General features: G+C 39.9%; 1 protein-coding gene across 1 annotated transcript; it reads right to left on the bottom strand.

Annotated features, from left to right (window-relative positions):
* Positions 1–367: 367 nt before the first annotated feature.
* Positions 368–21,765, bottom strand: sapcd2 (suppressor APC domain containing 2). Its single transcript, XM_048189840.1, has 6 exons — positions 20,971–21,765; positions 17,434–17,561; positions 9,054–9,200; positions 8,877–8,978; positions 8,576–8,677; positions 368–4,279 (listed from the first exon to the last, which is right to left on the bottom strand). The coding sequence occupies exons 1-6, from the start codon at positions 21,635–21,637 to the stop codon at positions 4,151–4,153; spliced, it is 1,275 nt and encodes a 424-aa protein (XP_048045797.1). The 5' UTR covers positions 21,638–21,765; the 3' UTR covers positions 368–4,150.
* Positions 21,766–22,394: the final 629 nt, after the last annotated feature.

Raw genomic sequence — 22,394 nt, 5'->3', positions numbered from 1 at the left:
CTTGAATTGATTCTGAACTTAGTTTTTAACAGCAGATGGCACTGCATGCTTTAGAAACAGCCGTACTCTGCTCTCTTACAATTCCTTACACACACCACTTGAACTTTCTATAAAATAATCATTTGCGGTGGGCTGTTTACATTAATCCTGTGTCATAAATGCATTCTGAGGTGCATGTACTGTACATAGCCGAATGCACGAGCGCTCTTCTTTGTGAGCATTTGAGTGTGCTGTTAAAAGCTAGCCTAGAGCCCCATCTCCTGTTAAAAACTAAGCTCAGAATCGATTCAAGAGAGAATAGCAATGCATTCCAAAAATCTCAGAACAGTGTTATATTTTTCACTGAACAAACAGAAGAGAGTGTCACTACTGAAAGGCTTGTTTAATAATGGAAAAGCATCAAGACTGGTGTGGATTACATATGCTAAACAAATGAGAGTTGAGATAAACAGAATGCTATTCATTACATCAAATCTGTTTTTCACACAGGTATAAATGCTTCAACACCGGCCTGCAACAAGGCAAGACGAAAGTGGACAGACTGAGGTTTCACATTTGAATGATTCACTTGATTGAAATGAACTTCACAGCGTCCTGTTTTTCAGTGCTTGAACCCCACAAACATCCTCCATCCGTCATGAACCATCTTTAGATGATAGCAATAACATATTCAATAGTCCAGAACACGTCCACAAACATCCTTCCCTTCTCATTTTGACCTTCTGAAACTGAATCAGGCATTTCTTGAAGTTTTTTTAAGTAACGTTCACATCATTCAGGTCCGAAATGCACTTTCATGCCACGCTGCGCTTATATTTGGCTATAGTAAATATATATTGGAAGCATTTAGCCCTCAGATGCAAATGATTCGGATAAGTCACTGCTGTAGTCATTCAGAAAATCACAAAATATCCAACAGATTCAAATAATCTTTACTCCTGCTGAACTGGAAAAAAAGCTGAAATCTATTGAAAGAAACCATCAGTCACAGAAGCAAACAGATACACATGGAGTGAAAATGAGCATTCAATGAATCAAACTAAAGCATTCACAGTTCCTGCAGAAGGGAGTAAAAGTGAGAATAAGAGTATTCCAGGTCAATTTTTAACAGTATCTGTAGAGGGTGTCTGTGAGCTGCTGTCATTTACCACAGCCAATCATTTTGACTCATTAGTCCTGCATCAAAAAAACTGATGTAAATACCACTCATGTTTTACTAAAGAATTAATATAAGTGCTTAAACAAACACAAGCTTCACATTTCTGCTTTTAAACCCTCTAGAATGACTTCCATTATTATAAACAGGGGTGCACATAACTTTTTTGGTCTGGATCTCAAGGGAGCACCTGGAGATGCTACTTGGTATCTAAGACTATAGATATAGAAAGACGGTTCACTCTTTTTAGTTATGAATGGGAGAAACTGCAACACGCAATATGGCAGAATACATCCCACCTTCTAAGTAAAAGAGCCAATCGCTGATTGGTAAAGTCATCGCGTCACTGCAGCTGCCGTTAGAAGCTCTGGTTCCCATATAAACCAGAGACTTAGTTTAGGACTGCACTTGTGCATTGGCTTGTCAAGCCTGAAAAATAAGCTTTTTTTAATGCTATTTGAGCATAAGAAACAATATTTATGGGATGGTTCATGTCAGATTTTGTTGCTAATTTGAAATATGTTATTTAATTGTGAGTTCACCAAGCAGTTTTTGAGACTTCAGGATTCCCCCACTTGGACTTGGTCTTAAATACCCGAAATAGCTGCACGGAGGCGTTGCAAATATGGCGGCAGAGTGAACACACTTTCCTTGAAAGGGACTTTGTTGGTACTTTACACAGCACACTTATCCTACAAGCTGCCTAAATGTAAAATAACACTATTTGTTCACCGTAGAAATTAAATATAGGTTCATATTTGTTAAAGCTGTATTTTTTTTTTTAATTAACATTAATGACACAGACAACAGAAGGAATATTATGCTGCTGTCACTTTATGACCAAACATACTGACACACATCCGGTTTCTTTCTCAACTGTACACTTATGCCATAACCAACAGACTTGCCAAGACGGGTATTTTGACATAATTTTGTGTGTATGCGGCTCAAGTAAACACGAAAGAGGAATCAATTCGGTGTTCGAGCGCTGTTTGAAACACATCTCTATCTCTCTGCGTGTGTGTGCCTCGGGTGTGTGCAGCTGTGCGCACAGATAACAGTGCATGAGTCGATTTTTGCCTCTTCTTCCGCGTCTAAATAGTTTGCATGTGTAAATTGGCAAAAAAAAAAAAACACGTCCTTTAACTCTATGATGGCTAAATTTAGCAGTTAATCTGCGAATCACATGCATGCCAAAACGTGAGGCCTGGTCCGTACGGATCACGGATCAACTGCGATCTGTTGCACCCCTAATAATTAATGAACACACTTATCATCATGATTGCCTTCTTACCAGAGAAAAATCCTACTCCAATAAGTAAACGTGTCCCTGTCCCTCCAAAGCGTACCGCACAAGTCTTGAAAAGTGAAGCCAAAACGTCTCTATCGCCCCCAGGTGGCTGGATGCAATATAGGTCATAAGCCCCACCCTCTCCATGTAATATAATGCGACGTGAGACAAACTAAACATATTACATGTCAAATATTTCTTTTCCAAAGATGGCTTGTCATTTTAGGCATTTTTTTCATGCTGATGTTAGTTAAAAAGTGTTATAAATAAGTTTGTTTATATTTAGTTATTTGATGCTATAAAAACATGGGTTTTGACGTCATGATTGACAGCTGAGATTGACAGCTTCTCTGAGCGAAGTAGTCACTGAAGCACCAATGTACTTTTTTCTAGATCTTCGGGAGGAGATTAAAGCTTTAACTTTAATTTCTACATTTCCAGAAGTGTTTATTTCACACCGACATAATGAGCTGTTCTGCAGTATTAATCGATTCTGCGGAGGTGGGGGCGGGACCTTGATATCGCGGCTCCAATTTGCGCTCACTACTGTGCGGATGTCAGCGCCAAATTGTCACACTGGCAGCTTCACTTACTACAAGGTGAAGGTGCTTCGTCCATCTTTTTTTAACAGTCTGTGGTCCCTTCATATTTTCTGCAGCACATCATTTATTTTTGCCACTTCATGCGCACCAGTTACATGCACCCCTGATTATAAAGGCTTTTGTGTTTTTCAGTACAAACTGATGGAAGAATCAACAACTTTCTGTGGCATTTGACAGCGGATGCATTCAAAGAAGTTGCTTTGAGATAAAAGAAAACCTAATCATATGGTTTCTTATTCAAAGCTAGATGGAGTTTACTGGACAGGAACATAATTAAGTGTTCCTGAGGTGCTTTTTGCTCCATTTTGACCTCATTATTTTTAATGTCCGGTGAAACGACAGACTTCTCCAATCATTTAGTGCGCTTAAACCCCGCCCCTTACAAACAAATGTTCACTTTCAGATCCACCTCCATCCAATCAACAACCACTGGACAGAACCAAGCCCCTCCCGAGTCCCTACATTTTTTCTTTTCCCATAATCAGTTTCACTCAGATGTGCATTACAACACGGAAGAAAGTTCTGCTGCTACTACTTTTACATTGCGACTTTTAAAGAAGTCTTTTTAACTCCACAAGACACCTTTAATAGCAATGCTTGTGGTGAGATGCTCAAAAAACAGCCAAAGACGTCTGCATGTGTATGGATGTAGAGCTGGTGCTTTGAAGGAGATAATCTTTTCCAGAGAGAACACAGCACGCTAATTAAAGCACCACAACTAAAATATCAAACCAAAAGAAAGATCTACACCAAACTGTTGACTAATCGCCTGCTCAGATAAAAGTTCCATTCACATTGACTATCCAGAAGAAATGTTTAGGTAACTTTAAATGCAGCATCTGCACCGATGCGCTTATTCATGCCGTCTGATCTTACTGTGCTGGAATCCAGTTTATTGCTTATTTAATGTATTTTGCGCATGTAGTCTCAGCTGAGTGAGATCCGACTGTAAACATGGACGAGCTACAGCTCCTCCGTCAATCATAGATTGTGCTGTTGCTTCTCTGACATTATTGTTCAAATTGCACTGAAAAACATGTAAACTTTGCCTCAGATGCGTGATTGGGCACAAAGTGAACATTGGTGGAGTGATGAAGCTGGTCAGATGAAGGTGGAGTCGAGCGCACTGCTGTCGTGAGCGCTGCGAGCGCGAGCTTCAAACAGCTGCTTGATCAGGGCAGATTTCTCCTGCTCCAGCTGAGTGATGCGCTCGCTCTTCTCCGTCACTTCCTGTAAGCGAGAAAGGAAAAGTCATCAGGGTCCTTCAGAATTTTATTTCATTCCCTGAGAATTAAAGACAAACTATAGGAGATAGCATGGTGACCAAAGCAAAGTATTATTCAGTCATACTGAAAAACTTTCTGTTGTGCTGAGTAGGGCTGTCGCGATAACCGCAATTTCGTAATACCGCGCTTTTGACGAGCCAACCGCAGAACACTGCAAAAACCGCAGCAACCGCGATATTTGCATGTTTTCTATTTTTTGAAAGGCTATGTCCTTCTCGTTTTACACTTCATACACGTTTACTAAATATTAAATAAGGTAATAATGAGCATAATGTGTACCATGGTGATTTGTACAGAGGCTCCGTAGATTTGCACTAAACAAGCCTAAACAGACAGTGAATGTGAGAAAGATCGACTGAGCGCGTGCGATTACCTGCGTCTGTCCTTCAGGCCGAGACATAAATTCGTGAAAAAAAGTTGTCGTGTCCAAGGATAGCGAAATCTCTGCCTTAGCATCGACGCATTACTGGTCAGCTGAGCCTTATAAAGTGGCGCTCAACGTTAAAATGATTTCAACAGCTTGTTTCATTTAATCTCTCTTTGAATGAATCTGCGTTTTTAAACGTGCAGTTGAATGAACGGTTTAAAGACTCAAAGACAGTCCCTTGCCGCCACCTTGTGTCACAACAATGTAACTGCACTGACTGACAGCCCGTCTAGAACGCGCTGAGAAGAGATGAGTAACGTTAGTTCTGCTTATACTCGTGAAATATCAGCAGAAAGTCTTGTTTAGTCAGATTCGAGGATCGAAACTAACTATTATACATACAACAATAGCTCTACCATCTTATTGTCAGGTTTATGTTCTGTTTTGTAGACCCTTATTTTGACATTCTTTTTACTTCAATGCTCTATTAAGTTTCGTTATTGAATATGACCTCTCTCTCTCTCTCTCTCTCTTTCTCTCTGGCCGTTTCTCAATATGCGTACTTGTCTGTACTTTTGTTCTTGTGGACTTGTGAAACGTCATCAGTCGCTGTCCAAGTACTGTTCCAATTCAAAGTTCACATCTAGCCAAGTTCAGTTCAAATCCCCGGATGTGTTCTTGATCCGCCCCTTTTATCGAGGATGCATCGAGAGGTGACTTGTGCAGACTTGAGAGAGCCAGGTATCCCAGAATGCATCTCGCACTAACCAGCAAGCGTCAATAGAAAAGGAGAAAACCCGCATAATTTAAACATATTACTGTAGGGGTGGGAATCGGAGGGTACCTCACGATACGATACGATCACGATAAATGGCTCACGATAACGATAATATCGCGAGTCAGCGATTCTGCGATAATCGATATATCGCTAGACAATCCTATAATGATACATCGCGATATTGGTCTTAATATGAAAACAAAATGCACGTGAAAAGGTTAAGTGCAGGTTAACGGATAAATCCGATCTTATATGTACATTTAATAGAATTCACGTCACCGAAAGCAAGAAATATGAGGTGCATTTTATTGACCATCAGTTAATTTCAAAATCAAAGACTGCAATAGGAGAGAGCGGCAACAGCACTGGTATAAGGTCTCATTACTTTTAATGAAGATAATTGTGTGTTATGCGTCTGCGACTTACTTTCACTTTCATATGCGGCAGTTTGCGCGTCAGCTTGCTGAAGAGATCTGCGGCGATGTGTGATGCAGTAGCGTTGTCATATCTGACTCTCACATGTTTCAGTTTTAGTATTTTGGGGAGAAGTAAAATTTATAGTTTCAACAACCAGATGCATTTAGACTGAGCATAGACAGTTTTGACTGGAATGCGTCCCAGACCATCTCCTGAAGTGGTTTGAGCGATCGGATTTAAATCCGTCTCAAATGCGTATTTAGGCATTTAGGCATTTAGACCTGGTCTTTTCACGATCGGATAGCTATCCGATCAGAGAAAATGCATGAAGTCACCAGGTGCAAACAGACCCTTTGACGTTCTTCAAGCGCTTAGATATACACGGGAGCGTTCGAAAGCAGGCGTCTATCAGAGGATCCCTAATATATGCTTTCAAATGCTCCCGTGTATATCTAAGCGCTCGGTGAAGAACGTCAAAGATGTCTACGACTGTCACATCAATGGTATAAAAGTGCGTCAAGACTTTGAACTTAAACGTGGCTGGGGCATCTATTTTACTCACACTGCTGTCCGCCATCCTGTTAATAACCTCTTTTTCTTAGGCTAGTTAACTTAAGTTCACGTTTCCCTCATTCATGTGTCGAGCACCGCCTTGAAGTAGGACGCTTTGAGCAAAGAAATCTATATATAGCGCTTTATTTTTTTTAAATTAAAATATCGATATTTGGCGCAGCGATTCGATTCTCGTATCGCACAGAGAAGGATGACGATATATCGCCATATCGATATTTTGTCCCACCCCTATATTACTGTTATTATGTCATGATATGTAGTTTTAAGAGTTTTTTAGGCGAAAATGTGCAGGTTTAAAGCTCAAATTTGTGGTTTATTGATAAAGATAGCGCCTTTCTGACAATTTGATCTGACGTTGTCGGAGTTGTGAGATCCAGGCGATCACCGGACGCTCAGCGCTCATGTACCCAGCCGAGAGCAGCCTTACCTCGGCTAGTCCTTCTGACGTTTGCCGCTGGCTCCGTTTTGGCTGAGGGCAACGTGACGTTTCATAACTTTATATGGCTATTTAACTTTTGTATCCTAGTAAAGCGCTGATTTTGTACGCTTGACTGAATTGTTTGCTTTATTTCTTATTGTATATTCTTACCTTTTATAATGGGTATTATTGATCATTGAAACTGACATAAAACAAATGGTTTTGTTTTGTTATATCCTATTTCATTTAATTTCAGTGAAGATAATCAGAGTATGCACAAATAATATTACATTTAATATTTAGGTATTTGAGGCAGGGTTGTTTAATATTTCGTTTTGTTATACATATAAGCAGACATTGCAGATAATTAATCACTCGTTGCCTGAGACTATTAATATGTTTTTGTTTGTTTTTTAAATAAAACGAAAAGAGGCAGAGTGTTTTATAACATATTTCGTTTTATTGTTGGCTAAAACATATATTAAAGAGATAACCGAAGCCAGAGCGAGCTGAGTGACGTTATCAAGAACGCTGCTGTTCCATTTGCAGAATCACAGGACTTGTGTTCTCCCGTCCACTGGAGTTTGTTCTCCTGAGTCGAACTTGCCAAGTCCCAACTACCAAGGACGTGAGTCCGAAGTTTGCGAACTTGGTTTTGAGAAACGGCCTCTCTCTCTCTCTATATATATATATATATATATATATATATATATATATGGCGGTAATACCGCATATCGCGCTTCTGAGCCACTCAAAAATACCGCAAGGGAAATTCCTTAACTGCGACAGCCCTAGTGCTGAGGATCGTGAATTGCGAATCTTTAAAGTCTGTATGATATCAGAATGAATGTGAATGCGAGTTTGCAGTGGATTGTTGGGGATTTACTCCTTTAAGAGGTGTTTGTCATTTTATTTCCACTGTTATATAAACACAAAAACATTGATTAAAGCTGCAAGCAGCGTTGAAAAAGTGCCCTCGCACCCGAGGAAGTGAAGTTTGGGGCAGATCAGACATTGTATGCCCAAGTTACAACAACTTCCTGTTTCATAGCGAAACACCGAAATTTGTCAGGCCGCCATGGGCACGCCCTTCGGCAAAAACTCAAGTTCTTTGCAATTTAATGTCGCAAAGGCCTTTAAATTAGACTGACCAAATATGATGTTGATCTGATTAAAGCTCTAGGAGGAGTTTGTTAAAGTACAACGTGTGGAAATGGCAAAAACTGCACAAATTTTGCAGAGAAAATTCAAAATATCTCACTTCCTGTTGGGTTTTCAGATTTTGCTCCAAGAGACTTTTTTGTATGTATTGGGCTGTTACATGTGTCTACCAAATTTCATACTTGTCCACGAAACGTAGCGCGAAGGGTGCTTAATTGAAATTTTGTAGGTGGCGCTATTAAGCCATTTTGCCACACTTAATTCTGAAACCCATATCAGACGTAAATTTTCACCACTTCTGACACGTGTGCACAGTTTCATGAGTTTGAGCATGTTTAGGCCCTCAAAAATGCTTTTCATTTCTGAGAAGAAAAATAATAGACTGAGCAATTACAATAGGGCCTTTTTCAAAGCTTTACACCATTATAGCAAGTCCAAGCCAGCGGTTTCAGTCTGAGTTCACGGATCTGGGGTGTTATAAGTGATATCTGTGCAGGTGTGGGTTTGTTTCGGTGGTGTGTGTGACCTGTGTGAGGAGGCGATTGTGCTCCTTCAGTGTGTGAATGGCTTGAGGAGGAGCAGTGCTGGACGACGCACCAGCAGACAGCGAGCCAGAGGACGGGAACGTCTGAAGAACAGCAGAGAACATGATGAACATTCAGACACACGTCAGCTACTGATTCTCAACAACTTTCAGCTGTAAACTGATCTCTTAAAATTATCTGCAAACCAAAGTAACATAACTTGATTACTGTCAATCACCTCGATTTTCCACTCAGCTCAGTAACCAAAATTATATATCAGAGTGAAAGGATGTTTATACGAACCTTCCCAGAAAAGGAAATTAAATCACTGAGGCAGAGTGTGACTTCCTGTAGTTTTGGCAGAAGAACATCCAACCGACTTTGACAAGATTCAGCCAAAAACTCCTGAAGAAACACAATACGGTGTCAGAAAAGAGCTTCTTGATTAAGGGGGTCAGGATTTGAAACATCAGAACGTACGGTCGAGTGGCGGCTCTGGCCGACGTGTCTCTGCGTCTCAGTGATGTTATGGATCTGGGTCTGGTACCATTCTCTTGCTCGCTCCAACACATCCAACCCGGCCAGCAGCGAGTCTTTCTCCTGCTCCAGCTCCTTCATCTGTTTCAGCTGAAAGAATCACAAACTCAGTCTGACCTCCTCCTGTAATCCAGGGTTGCTGCAAATCTTTGAAAATCAAATTTAAGGCTTTTTAAGACCTGAAAATGAATACCGGGCCATTATGTTCAGCTGATAAGAAGAGCTGCTGCAAGTGGAAATATATATCATGATAATTGCTAAAGCTTTTATCATGGTATTGAATTAAGTTACAAAAATTTAAGGTGCAGTGTAGGGGTGTAACGATACGCTCAGGTCACGATACGGTACGTATCTCGATACAGAGTTCACGATACGATACGTATCACGATATTTTGAACAAAATGAAACTGAAATTCAAACAAGATTTATTAAAAAAACATGAACAAATTTCAATAATTTTCCTTGTTGTACATACAAGATCACATTTCAATAAAATAAATAAATATAAAATTTTAATAAAAACCTTCTGTATTCAAATTAACAGTTGAATAGGGCTGTCTGTCACTGAAAAAAAATGTTAAATTTAACATGAACTTAGAATTATGAATAGGGGCCGTTCACATATCGCGTCTAAAAACGCGTGGAAGGCGCGGCCGCACCGCTTCTCCTTCTTTCCAAAGCGCTTCCGCTCCTGTGGCGTCGGTCGTTGCTATGCAACCATGAACTGAGCTCTCCAAGAGGATCAGGATGTTTCTGCAAAGGATAAATGATTTCTAGCCCTTGCATTAGTTTTACTACGAGATATATTGATGGAGATAAGATATAAAAACCACCATGTACAGCTATGATCAGCTGTTCGGCTGAGCTTTTGATGTTTTGTTACGGAAAGGCCATAGCTGATCGGTTGATTCTTGTCACGCGACCTGCGGTGCGCTTGCGGCATTCTGAGAAGTTGAGAACTGCATGCGCGTCGCGCCCGCGTTGATCCCATTATGAGCGCGCCTGCCGCCCGGCTACATTTGACAATAATAACTGACTTGCACGCGGAAAAGACGCAATATGTGAACGGCCCCTAACTTAAAGCAAAGCATCGCAAGCGTCTTTTGCTTTTCTGTGAGCACAGCTGTTGCTGTGCACTGCGGTGAAAGAAAGCCACGACTTTTCTCACGCGACCATGCAAGAGACTGACATGAGAAACGTTTAAACCTGCTTGCAAGATTCAATGTGTGCCCGAAACACTTACTGAACTAGAGAGCTGATTGAGACACACCATCTACGATAAATCGTTACACCCCTAATACTTATAGTAATTTAAAAATGTGGTAGCATTGGATCTGGACAGGAAGGATAACTCTGGGAGTTGGAAGGGGTGTGTCGCGATTCTGCCTTCTCACATCGCGATACAGGTTCGTGGACCTGCGTATCGCGATTTCGGTTTCATATCGCATATCGTTACAGCCCTAGTGCAGTGTGTACATTTTAGGAGAATCTATTGACAGAAATGCAATATAATATACATAACTGTGTTTTCAGTGGTAAATAAAGACCTTATATAAAGAACTGTTTGTATTACCTTAGAATGAGCCATTTCTATCTACATACACCACGGGTCCCCTTACATGTTCAGTCGCCATTTTGCGCCAGCATGTTTCTACAGTAGCCCTAAATGGACAAACTGCTCTACAGAGGGTGTTTCGTCACTACGTCCTTGTTGTTTTTAGAGGCAGCTTGCATCGTCACTATGTTGAATACGCACAAAGAAGTAGTAGTAGTCGTTGTTGTCTGGTTATTAGAAGCTGAGACCGTTCATATGGATTAGTTTTATGATCTTTTTATTAACTTTTTGAAGAGTCAAAGTGTCAGTTGCGTAACTGTCAATGGAGGGACAGAAATCTCTCAAATTTAAATCAAAAAGATCTTTATTTTGTTACGAAGATGAACGAAAGTCTTACGGTTTTGGAACGACGTGAGGGTGAGTAATTAATAACCGAATTTTCATTTTTAGGTAAACAATCCCAATCCGCTCATTTTAAAATCTTCCTGGTCTACTGACCGTCCATTGCCATGTTTCTTCAAGCGTGTTGTTTTTGAATCACTCTTTTCACTAGGGATGTGTCACGATTTTCGAATATTCGATTAGTTGATTTAATTATAGAATATCGAATAGGTTGTGCGATTATCATCTTAATAAAATTCCCCATTTGATGCGGTGGTGACTTGTAACCAGAGGGTGGCGCACGCTGCCAATAACGCACCTAAAAGCTGTCAATCAGCTCAGACATTGCCTCACACACACACTAGACTTGTGCAGCATAGAACAGACACACTACAATTAATTTTAACGTAAGTGCCGTCATTCAGTCTGTTCACAATATGTTATTACGCGTTTAGGCACCCTAAAATCATTATGGCTTGAGATAGGCGGTGATCAGCCACAACACCGGTATCATCACTTGCCCACCGTGGCACTGCCACCCACCCATTTATTTAGTAATAAAAATCATTTAGTTCAGTAAGAGAATAGACACTACAATTAAAATATAAACGTGTCTACTCGATTCAGCGCGAGCCAAACGAGAGTCGCAGCACAAATCAGCAACAGTCCGTCAGATTTCACCTCACTTCGCCTCACTCTTGACTAACAAGACGACGGTGGAATTTTTGGTTGCAAATCGAAAAATTTAAGCAGGTTTGGTTGCAAAGTGTCCATTTAAGCAGGTTTGTCATTGTACTGCTTTGTTGTTGTGTTTTTCATTAAAAATAACAATGAACAATTAATGAAAGTAAAAGGCACACGGCCGCACAGGCGTTCATAATGGTGCGGAGAGCGAACGTTTTCAGTCTGCTCCACACCGTTATGAATGACCGTGAAAAAAAGATTGAAAGCGTGAATGGTCTCTCTCCCTCTCTCTTTCCGTTTATGTGTGTGTACATTAGCCTATACATGCGTGATGCGTGCATGCGGGGGGAGGGGTGCGATTTTCGAATAATATTCGAATAATTCCCAGCGATTTTTGAATATTGTTTTTGCTTGAAATGCCCATCCCTACTTTCCACACTCTTCTTCGATGACTGCACATTGTGCTCAGTACTGTGCGTATTGCCACCTAATGGACCCTTCTGTCCTGACTGAGCATGCGCTGCTGCACGCGCACCATCCGCGCGGTCTCGAAATTTGGGCTGCACGCGGGTGGGGTGTGCGGATGTCCAAGAGCCCTCCGGATAACAAAAATTACGTCATGCGGGCGGTGCACGAACGCAGACGGCCGAAGTATACTTTGGGCTTAAGACTCTCACACACACACACTCATTCATGCAGCTTGAGTGTTATTTTTTTTTTTTACTGTTACTGAATTTTTGTGTGTGTGTGAATTTAAGTACTTTTTCAAGTATGCATACTTTGAAAATTAAATAATAATGCACAACTTGTGAATGAATGATTCTTTCTGCAGGGTTTGACTGATGGAGCAAGAAATTACAAAAAGAGTCAAATGCTGAGTGTATCTTTATAGATATACAAGCACTAAAATCAGTGCCTAGTACATCTCAAATCTCATTTCTACTGTAAAGTAGTAAAGTTGTGACACAACTGGTCACAAGACATGACAACTAATGAGGTTTGCCATCCCTGACGCCCAGCCTGGCACAGCACATCTTCATATTTGAACAGACAAAATATAAGTCAAGTCACCTTCTTTTCTATTGTGGTTTATACAATACTGATTGTTTCAAAGCAGCTTTACAATAATAATCAATTATGCAAACAGAAATCGATTCTGCTGTAAAGCAGCTCTAAAAAAACAAGTGTCACTATTCAGCTAAAGTCAGTACAGTGTTGATTCAATTCTGTTCAACAAGTGTCGATGTTGCAAAATTAGTCAATTAAGAAATGAAGTCGAAACAGCTGTAAAGCAGCTCTTTAGAAGGCAATAGTGTCATTATTAACTCAGCTATAGCTATATAAATATCGACTTTTACTCTGTTACAAACTTCAGCTTTAAGATGTTTTACTTCAGTACATTCAAAAGTTAATACTTTTGTACAAGTAGAAATTTTAAAACTTTTGAACACGTTTAATATAGAGCATTTCAATTAATGAAATATCGATCAATAAAGCAGCTCACATCAAGATGTGGTTTTAGCTCCGTCCTCTGCAGAACGATGAACTGCCGTCTCAACTCTTTTTAAAGTGTGTGAGTGAAACAGAGGGAAATAAAGGGAGGGGTGAGGCTTTGTGCCGTGTGTTTGTGTGGTGGGCCATCGACAGGGAAAATCCTCTTTGTATAGAGACGGGGGAGCAGACAGACACTGACACACAACTGCTGTTACAAGAGAAACGATGTAAACGCCACATGAGGGACAAGAGCGAACACATCGCATTAACACTGTTTGTCCTGCTCCAATACTTAAAAAAGTTTTGCAGAACAGACGATTCAAGAAAAAGTACTGAATGAGTGAACCGTCAGGAAGAAACAGCAAAAGTACAGCACAGTAAATACCATCACTAACATGATCATCATACTACACGATCCATCAGGACACAATCTTCCCCAGTCTGTCTGTGTGTCCGTCTGTCTCACTCACCCAGAGGTAGAAGTGCAGGGCTCTGCTGGAGAAAAGGCTGCTGCTCAGAGGGATGAAGACGGTGGTGTAAGCGGCCCACACGGCAGCGTCGAGGCCCCGGGGCCCGAGCCGACTGACCACCATGAGGGGGAGGGACAGAGCGGCTGGAGACCAGCAGAGAGACGCAGAGAAATCAGAACGACAGAGAGAGAGAAAGAGAGAGAGCGAATGTGAACGCAGGGAGGAGCAACAGGCAGCGAGAGAAAGACAGCTGAGAGGAGGGGCTTCAGACGACACTGAACACATCAGTCATAAACATCTGTTGAGTCAACGCTTTCACAGACTTTACAGCAGTGTGCAGACGTTTCTCTTGATGGACAGAAATAGGACAGAAACTAGGGCTGCACGATTATGACAAATCATAATTGTCGATTATTCCTTTGAAACTGTAACTGTGATTCTTAATTACAATTATCACAATTTATATTGAATGATGTTTTGAATGGCTTTATACCATTGTTTGAAGCAACTGCATGCCTGCATATTTTTGTATAAAAACTCCCTGGAATTTTTTTAATGCTTTTCTAAAGTATTAAGTCTCAAATGTCACCATTCATTGGTTTGGTTTCTTCTTTAAATAATAAAAAAGTAAACATATGCATGGTACAATACTAGCTTTTAAAGGTGCCCTAGAACATTTTTTCACAAGATGTAATATAAGTCTAAGGTGTCCCCTGAATGTGTCTGTGAAGTTTCAGCTCAAAATACCTCATAGATTTTTTTATTCATTTTTTTAACTGCCTATTTTGGGGCATCATTAAATATGCGCCGATTCAGGCTGCGGCCCCTTTAATTCCTCACACTCCCTACCCCCCCGAGCTCTCGACTATAATACAGTGCATTTACAAAGTTCACACAGCTAATATAACCCTCAAAATGGATCTTTACAAAGTGTTCGTCATGCATGCTGCATGCATGCATCAGGTCATGTAAGTATAGTATTTATTTGGATGTTTACATTTGATTCTGAATGAGTTTCATAGTGTTCCGTGGCTAATGGGCTAATGCTACACTGTTGGAGAGATTTATAAAGAATGAAGTTGTGTTTATGAATTATACAGACTGCAAGTGTTTAAAAAATGAAAATAACAGTCTTGTCTCCGTGAATACAGTAAGAAACGATGGTGACTTTAACCACATTTAACAGTACATTAGCAACATGCTAACCAAACATTTAGAAAGACAATTTACAAATCTCACTAAAAATATCATGTTATCATGGATCGTCAGTTATTATTGCTCCATCTGCCATTTTTCGCTATTGTTCTTGCTTGCTTACCTAGTCTGATGATTCAGCTGTGCACAGATCCAGACGTTAATACTGGCTGCCCTTGTGTAATGCCTTGAACATGGGCTGGCATATGCAAATATTGGGGGCATACATATTAATGATCCCGACTGTTACGTAACAGTCGGTGTTATGTTGAGATTCACGTGTTCTTCGGAGGTCTTTTAAACAAATGAGATTTACATAAGAAGGAGGAAACAATGGTGTTTGAGACTCAATGTATGTCATTTCCATGTACTGAATTCTTGTTATTCAACTATTCCAAGGTAAATTCAATTTTCGATTCTATGGCACCTTTAAGGCTTTAGCACCAGGTTGTCCTTGGACTTTAGTTATAGGAACTAGCCACCAGGGTGGTTCCCCGAAAACTAATGTTCACCTAGGGCCATTTTCCTGGTTGCATTCGCACCGCAAGTAGGAACTCTGAAGTGAAGTTGTTGTGACATTTATTTTGACGGCGCTGAGATGCCCAATGTCGCTAGCAGAGCAGAAATACATAATCACCTTTCGCTTGGTCTGCTCAAAGTTGCACTGGATTTTCTCCATAGTGTAAAGTTGACAGGGTCCATCGATCACTGTTTTCTATATTTGCAGAGTTAGTTTGTGGAGTAAATATATAGGCTGTGTACACATCTTTGAAGTAGTCATGATTCGCCTCTCACAACGTAACATGCTCTAAACACACCTCTTATATGTAATGTAATAATGTAAGTGGATATTGTTTTTGTAATCGTGCCTTTGAACAATTACGATTAATTCATAATTAGAATTCAATTAATTGTGCAGCCCTAACAGAAACATTAATGACAACTAGGGTTGAGCCAATAGATGATGCCATCACGATGTTGAGCTGGCATTGTGCATATATTTAGCTAATGAGTTTTTGGACATTGATCAGCTTTTCTGAGGTAAAAGTGACGGTAAATGTGACATTTTTACAAGCTGTTTTACTGATGCCTTTCTGTGGTTGAAACACTGATTGATCGATTACATGTGACATGATACGGATTTCAGTAAGTTGTACTTTCAACATACCTTCAGATGTTCATTAATGTTTATTTTGTGTTGTAACTAGTAAGCAGAAGAGATGATCGGTTCACCTGCGCTCTGCTTGAACTGAAACGCTACAGCGATCTGTCAAGCCACAAAGTGGCAAGAAAGATCGGGATACCTGGAGAGTTGTCTATGGTTTCACTCCAGTCTATAGGAAAGTAGCCCATTTTCGATTCTTGTGAGGTTAATTGTGCTTGCAATTTCATGTCAACAAATGTTTATTATGTTTTGATCATTTGTGAATCTGGCGGTTCGAGGCGCGCCATGCGTCATTGTGCTCACGGTTACAGATGATGGCAATGTCACTAACGACATTAAAACTCCCCCAGTAACGGGAGACGGATATCCAAAAAAGCAGGTAAGAGTTTATATGACCATAAACACAGTTTTAGGGCAAATGGAGGGGAAAACTGAAAGAAACTACCGTTCCGTCAGTCAATTAGGAAGAAATGGAACAGGGAGTAGGAAGGTCACGGCAAGGACATTTTCACACCGATATATAAGCTTGCAAAAACACAGGTATCAAGTCTGTCAAAAGTCTTTTGCAGACAAATAAAGGAAATTTCTTTGTCCAGGTAACAGAGAAAGAGTAAGCATTGTTCTAAACATTGCTGTATTTACATATACTACCGACATTATAACAAATACAAAGCAGGTTAAAAATCAGCAAAGTTACACTTTAAGATATATAGTTATCATGAAATAATATTTTGGTCATATTGTCCACCCCTAAACAAACCGTGCATGTGCGCTCTCGACTCACTGCTCGCTATAACATTGTATTTCTGCAAGAACACAGTTCAATATATTTGTGTAGTTGTCAAAATTAATGTACTGTGAGTGTTTTATAAAGGATGCTCGCCGAACAAGCGTGTTTTGGAGACGTTTGAGAGGATCAGTGGTGTTATATGTCAATAATTTTGAATGGATTGACCTACATTATGCTTATGCCCTCAAATTAAAGTGTGATATGTTTTTACTTTTACTGTCCCCCTCAAGGGACTAGTTTTGCAGGGAGTAACAGACAATACAAAATATACATTGCACAAAAGACCATTGTTCATAATCAAAGTAATCTACCTATGAAGAGTTCATTAAACCAACAGCCACAGTACAAAAGGAACACAAAATCATTTTGTTTTTCCATTGGGCACTCTAAGCCCAGAGGGCAACATCTGAAATTCTATATATAATGGGTGACCATTGAATGTGCCTTAATTAAAACCTATAAATAAGCCAAATTTGATTTACCCCTATGACATTTCCTTTTCTGCATTTTATTATCACATTCAGAAATAATGCAAAATATTAGTAAATAAAGCAAAATGTTTACAAACATTATAAACAGATCTTCTTTACCATTCCATAATCCACTCCATTTGTGACGGTGTGGCGCCGCTGCTCGTCTCGGCTCCTCATGTGTCGTCGCGACCTCGTGAAGCCAGTCATCGTTTCACTGCGTGACCGAGGCAGACCCAGGCTCTCAACTTAACGAAAAAGAGAAAAACAATTACAAACAGAGAAAAACACACATACAGCACTAGTCTTAAAATGTCTTATTTCATTAACTATTAGTGCTGCAACAACTAACAGATAAAATCGGTTATTGTTGATAATGATAATTGGTTAATAACGAATTTGATAATCGATTGGTCGCTAATTGTTTGCTAATCAGTGTTTATATGTGAATAAGCCTAAACTGAATCTGTTAATCATTTAACGCAATTGTGTCTCTTCAGATGACTTGGATTAAACTGCTTGATTCATTCTTAAAGAACGTTTGAGTTATGAGTTTTAATGGAGGGACAGAAATCTCCCAGATTTCATTAAAGTAGGCTATCTTCACATTTGTGTCCCGAAGATGCATGAAAGTCATATGGGTTTGGAACGACATGAGGTTGAGTAAATTACATTTTCATTTTTGAGGGAACTAAGATGTTTTATTCACGTCAGAAATAGGCTATTCGTTTTGTTCAAAACTGCCATTTCTTTTGCTATAGGTATTTATTTTACATTTCAGAATATAAAGCAATGTTAATTAGGTTCTTAAAAGGTTTCTTTATATATTATATTATATATATAAGAACAAAAAGAACCATTAAGAATACTGTTAAAGTACTGGATCAATAAGCAGTATCGGTAAGAGTAGTAATACTGTTAAAACCTTAACAATAGCCATTCCTACCGCTAACCTGTGCGGTGTTGTCAGAAGCTAAAGAATCCTTCCCTGAAATCAATGTTTTTTTTAAATGTATTTGAAAACGCAGCAATTTTTTGCTCCGATTTACAGAATTCCCATGGGTCATTCTTTTCAGGTTGGAAATTACAGAAATCCATGTCAATAAAAAACCAAAAAAACAACAACAAAAAAAACATCCTTGTAGGAGGCATTAAAATACAATAATACAATTAAAATAAAAACATAAAGCTTTTTACGTGTTTTGTCCAGTCATTTACATGACAACTGCGTTTTGGGTGCCTGAAAATGCAAACTTTTTGAAAACGGTCTCAGTCTAAACGACAAAAAGATGACGTCATGCACATGTGTATTACATGTTCAATTTATAGTGTTCCATCACCATCTAATGACCTGACAGCAGAATACAGCATTTTTAGTCATTTTCGCAGATCTGTATGATGTGAATTTCGGAAAACTTTTAAGCATATCATTGTCATGTAAATGTAGCCTAAGTCATGATTGCCTAATCCTGATCCTGGAGATCTACCTATGCAATCTACCTGTCTGTAATTATCAAGTGCTCCTGAAGATCTTAATTAGCTGGTTCATTTGTATTTAGGTTTGGAGCTGAACTTTGCAGGAAGGTGGATCTCCACTAACAGGACTGGGCACCTCTGGCCTAAGTTGAGTTTGATTGGGTGGGACTGCTCTATAGAAACACGGTCCGGTTTGTCTGGTGAGTTCATAATGGAAACATGCACCAACAAGCTCTTTTATGCATTGTGGGTCTATCATCTCTATGACATCATTGAGTGAGAAGATTAACACATCTCATTGCAACACATGTTAACTAAGATATTAGGTACAGAAACTCTTACAAAACATGATCAGTGAATCAAACGAAACTAAGGCTGCAACTAACAATTATTTTGATAAATAATCCGATCCGATTAATCAGATAAAAAAAGCCCAATTGTCTTTTTTTATTTTATTGACAAAACACACTATTCCACATCCTGCCCAATGCTGTCCTACAAACAAACATGCCAATTATATAAAAACATATAATGAATATATCTATGCTATATGCAAAATCAACGAGTATGAAGCTGAAGAAAGTGTTTCCATCCACATCCATCCATCATAAACGTACTTCCACACGGCTCCGGGGGGTTAATAAAGGCCTTCTGAAGTGAAGCGATGCGCTTGTGTAACAAAAATATCCATATTTAACAAGTTAAGAAGTAAAATATCTAGCTTCCGCCAGACAACCTTCCATATTCAACTTTCGAAAAAAGTGTTATGGTTCACACCAGACGCAACTTGTGCAAATAAATTGCGCTATTCACGCATAGTTGAACGCTTTAACACTTTGCGTTTACTCGCTTCATTCGCACGTGAAATTCACTTCACAACAGATGCGAATTCACGTCATGGGAATATACGTGTCCCTCAGACTTTCTGCACACTTCCTCTGAATAAACACATCAACTCGTCAGCGGAAAAGTAAGTTGTAAAATACGGCAAATAAGCTCAATTTACTGGCTTTTAGCTCACGTCACTATTAGAGCAAGCTCCTGATTGGTTAACGTGGCACGAATATTCGCCAAAGTTTAGATTTTTCAACTTGCGCGAATCGCGCCACAGGATGTCTATCGTGTCTGCATTGACTTAACATGCAATCGCTTAACGCTTCATTCGCGTCTGGTGTGAACGCACCATAAAACTCTCGCAGTTCGAAAAGATTACGCCTTCCCTATTCAACTTATGGAAAAAGCTTAACTGATGTGACACCAGTTCCATTTTTTTGTAAGTTGAATACGGAAGAAGGTCTTGGCGGAAGCTTGATATTTTACTTCATAACTTGTTAAATATGGATTTTTTTTTTTTACACTAACACATCAATTGACTTCAGAAGGCCTTTATTAACCCGCCGGAGCCGTGAAGAGTACGTTTATGATGGATGAAGACACTTTCTTCAGCTCATACTCTTTGGTCCTGTTCACTGCCATTATAAAGCTTGGAATGCATCAGGATATTAATTAATATTTCTCAGATTGTGTTCATCAGAAAGAGGAAAGTCATATACACCTAGGATGACTTGAAGGTGAGTAAATCGTGGGGTAATTTTCATTTGAAAGTGAACTAATCCTTAAATAAAGAATGATGAAGAACAGACTGCAGCTTTTTTAAGTCACAAAAATGACCTGATATGCAAAATTGAGAGAAAAAAAAAAGTTAACATAAAGCATATTGGGTATTGGGGTTGTTTTACAGGCTTGATAGTGGAGATCTGTTGGGATCACAATGGGAGATCTGTTGGCTAATTTATTCTGTTCATCCAGTATTTCGACAGTTAAACTAAGGGTTTGGCACTAAACGGTCTCATGCCAAACATTCCTGTCATTATGAAGGATTGAGAGCAGCAGAGATTTGAAATGACAGCTTTCACACCTTAAAACACATCATGAAACCATTATAGAAAGCCTGATATTCTCCAGTACTTCAACATTCAGCTCCTGCACGGGAATTAATTGTAATGTGTAACGTTAGCAGCAGAAATCTCACTTAAAGTTTATTTAACAGTCTTCAATGTGTCATGACATCTTTAAAAAGTAATCTGCTCCTAAATCTGTACAGTGATGATCTCCTGATCCTTCAGCACAGGGTTCCTCTGATCCAGAGTGAAAGTGAACGGATGTGAATTGATCACTCACCTGTTTTTTGGCCATCAGGAGACTCCAGAGCGACTGATTCAGCGGATCGGACCTGATGCGCGTTCTGCTCGATGTGTATCTGATCGGATCGATACGGACACTCGGATCTCGATGCGACCGAAACCCCCGAGTAATGAGAAGAACTGCTGTGTTTGTCTGAATACGTGGAGCTCTCGTGCGGTCTGTTCCGACTGTGGACTGTGTTTAATCCGTTACTCGGTCCAAGCGGCCGAACTTTACATTCAAGCGGCCGCCCGGTACCGGCTCTCTGCTGTGATTTCAGCTGCTGGCGGTGGTTTGAAGCGATTTTGCCGCCGTTTTCGGGATTGAACATCGAGTATCGAAGTCCCGCAACGAACCGCTCGAAAGTCAGGCAGCCGTGATGCGGTGCGACCCGCCTCAAACTCTCCAGAACTCCCGGAGGTAAATCGCGAGCCTCCGCGCCGCGCCACCGACTCTCAATCTCAGACAGGTGAACGTAACCTCGTCTTCCATCGTCAAGGATATCGAATAAAGTTCGTAAACTATGAAGGAAAGCTTTCGGGAGACCGTGTGTGCTGAACTCCGTGTCCTTCGGCTGCATGTTCGCCGTTTTATAAAATGGACATTCTTTTCTGACGCCACTTTGAGGGATTAGTCCGTTGGGATCTGTTTGTATCAAAGCCATTAAGTTTCTTCACCAGCACAGCGACTATCCTAATATCTTCTATTGCCCATCGGCTGTTTTGTCCTTTATTTTCTCTTCCGTCTCTCTCTCTCTCTCTCTCTCTCTCTCTCTCAAACTGCCGCACTCACTTCTTCTGAACCGAATCTTTGTCGCTCCGCCCTCGCGCGCTCGCGCAGCTCAAGCGATCCACACGCTCATTGGCCAAAGGGAGAGTTGCTTCAACGTTATTGGCTGAAACAACAGTAACAATAAGTTTGAGTTTTGCTGGAGAAGTATTTGAATATCAGTAAAGCAAGTCAAATTCAGTCAAAAACTAGTGAACATTTCTTTATGATCCAGTAACAAATGTCACTATCTCTGATATCTGTTTTCTCATCCATACAGCTTTCCTTTTTAAAGAAACGGAGTGCAGATGTGATTTCTTCTAGAACACAAAATTCTTATTTTATTGAAGCTTGTTCTTAGAGGTGCAATATGTAAGATTTTTGCAGTAAAATATCCAAAAACCACTAGGCCAGTGTTATATATTTTGTTCACTTGAGTACTTACAACATCCCAAATGTTTGCAACTATTTGTAAATCGTGAGAAAATTGCAATTTTAACCAAGGCTCCGGGACGTGTGAGGAGTCGCCTGTCATTTGCGTCATACCTGCATTACCCTCGGTTTCCGGTTTTATTTTGTAGAAACCATGGAAACACCAAAGACGCTTTAATATATTACGTTTTAATAGACAAGGGAACAACTTAGACAGAAAA

Source organism: Megalobrama amblycephala, linkage group LG4, assembly GCF_018812025.1.
Source record: "Megalobrama amblycephala isolate DHTTF-2021 linkage group LG4, ASM1881202v1, whole genome shotgun sequence".
Taxonomy (NCBI): Eukaryota; Metazoa; Chordata; class Actinopteri; order Cypriniformes; family Xenocyprididae; genus Megalobrama; species Megalobrama amblycephala.
Note: the sequence above shows the minus strand (reverse complement) of the source record. Positions and strands in the feature narration are given on the sequence as shown.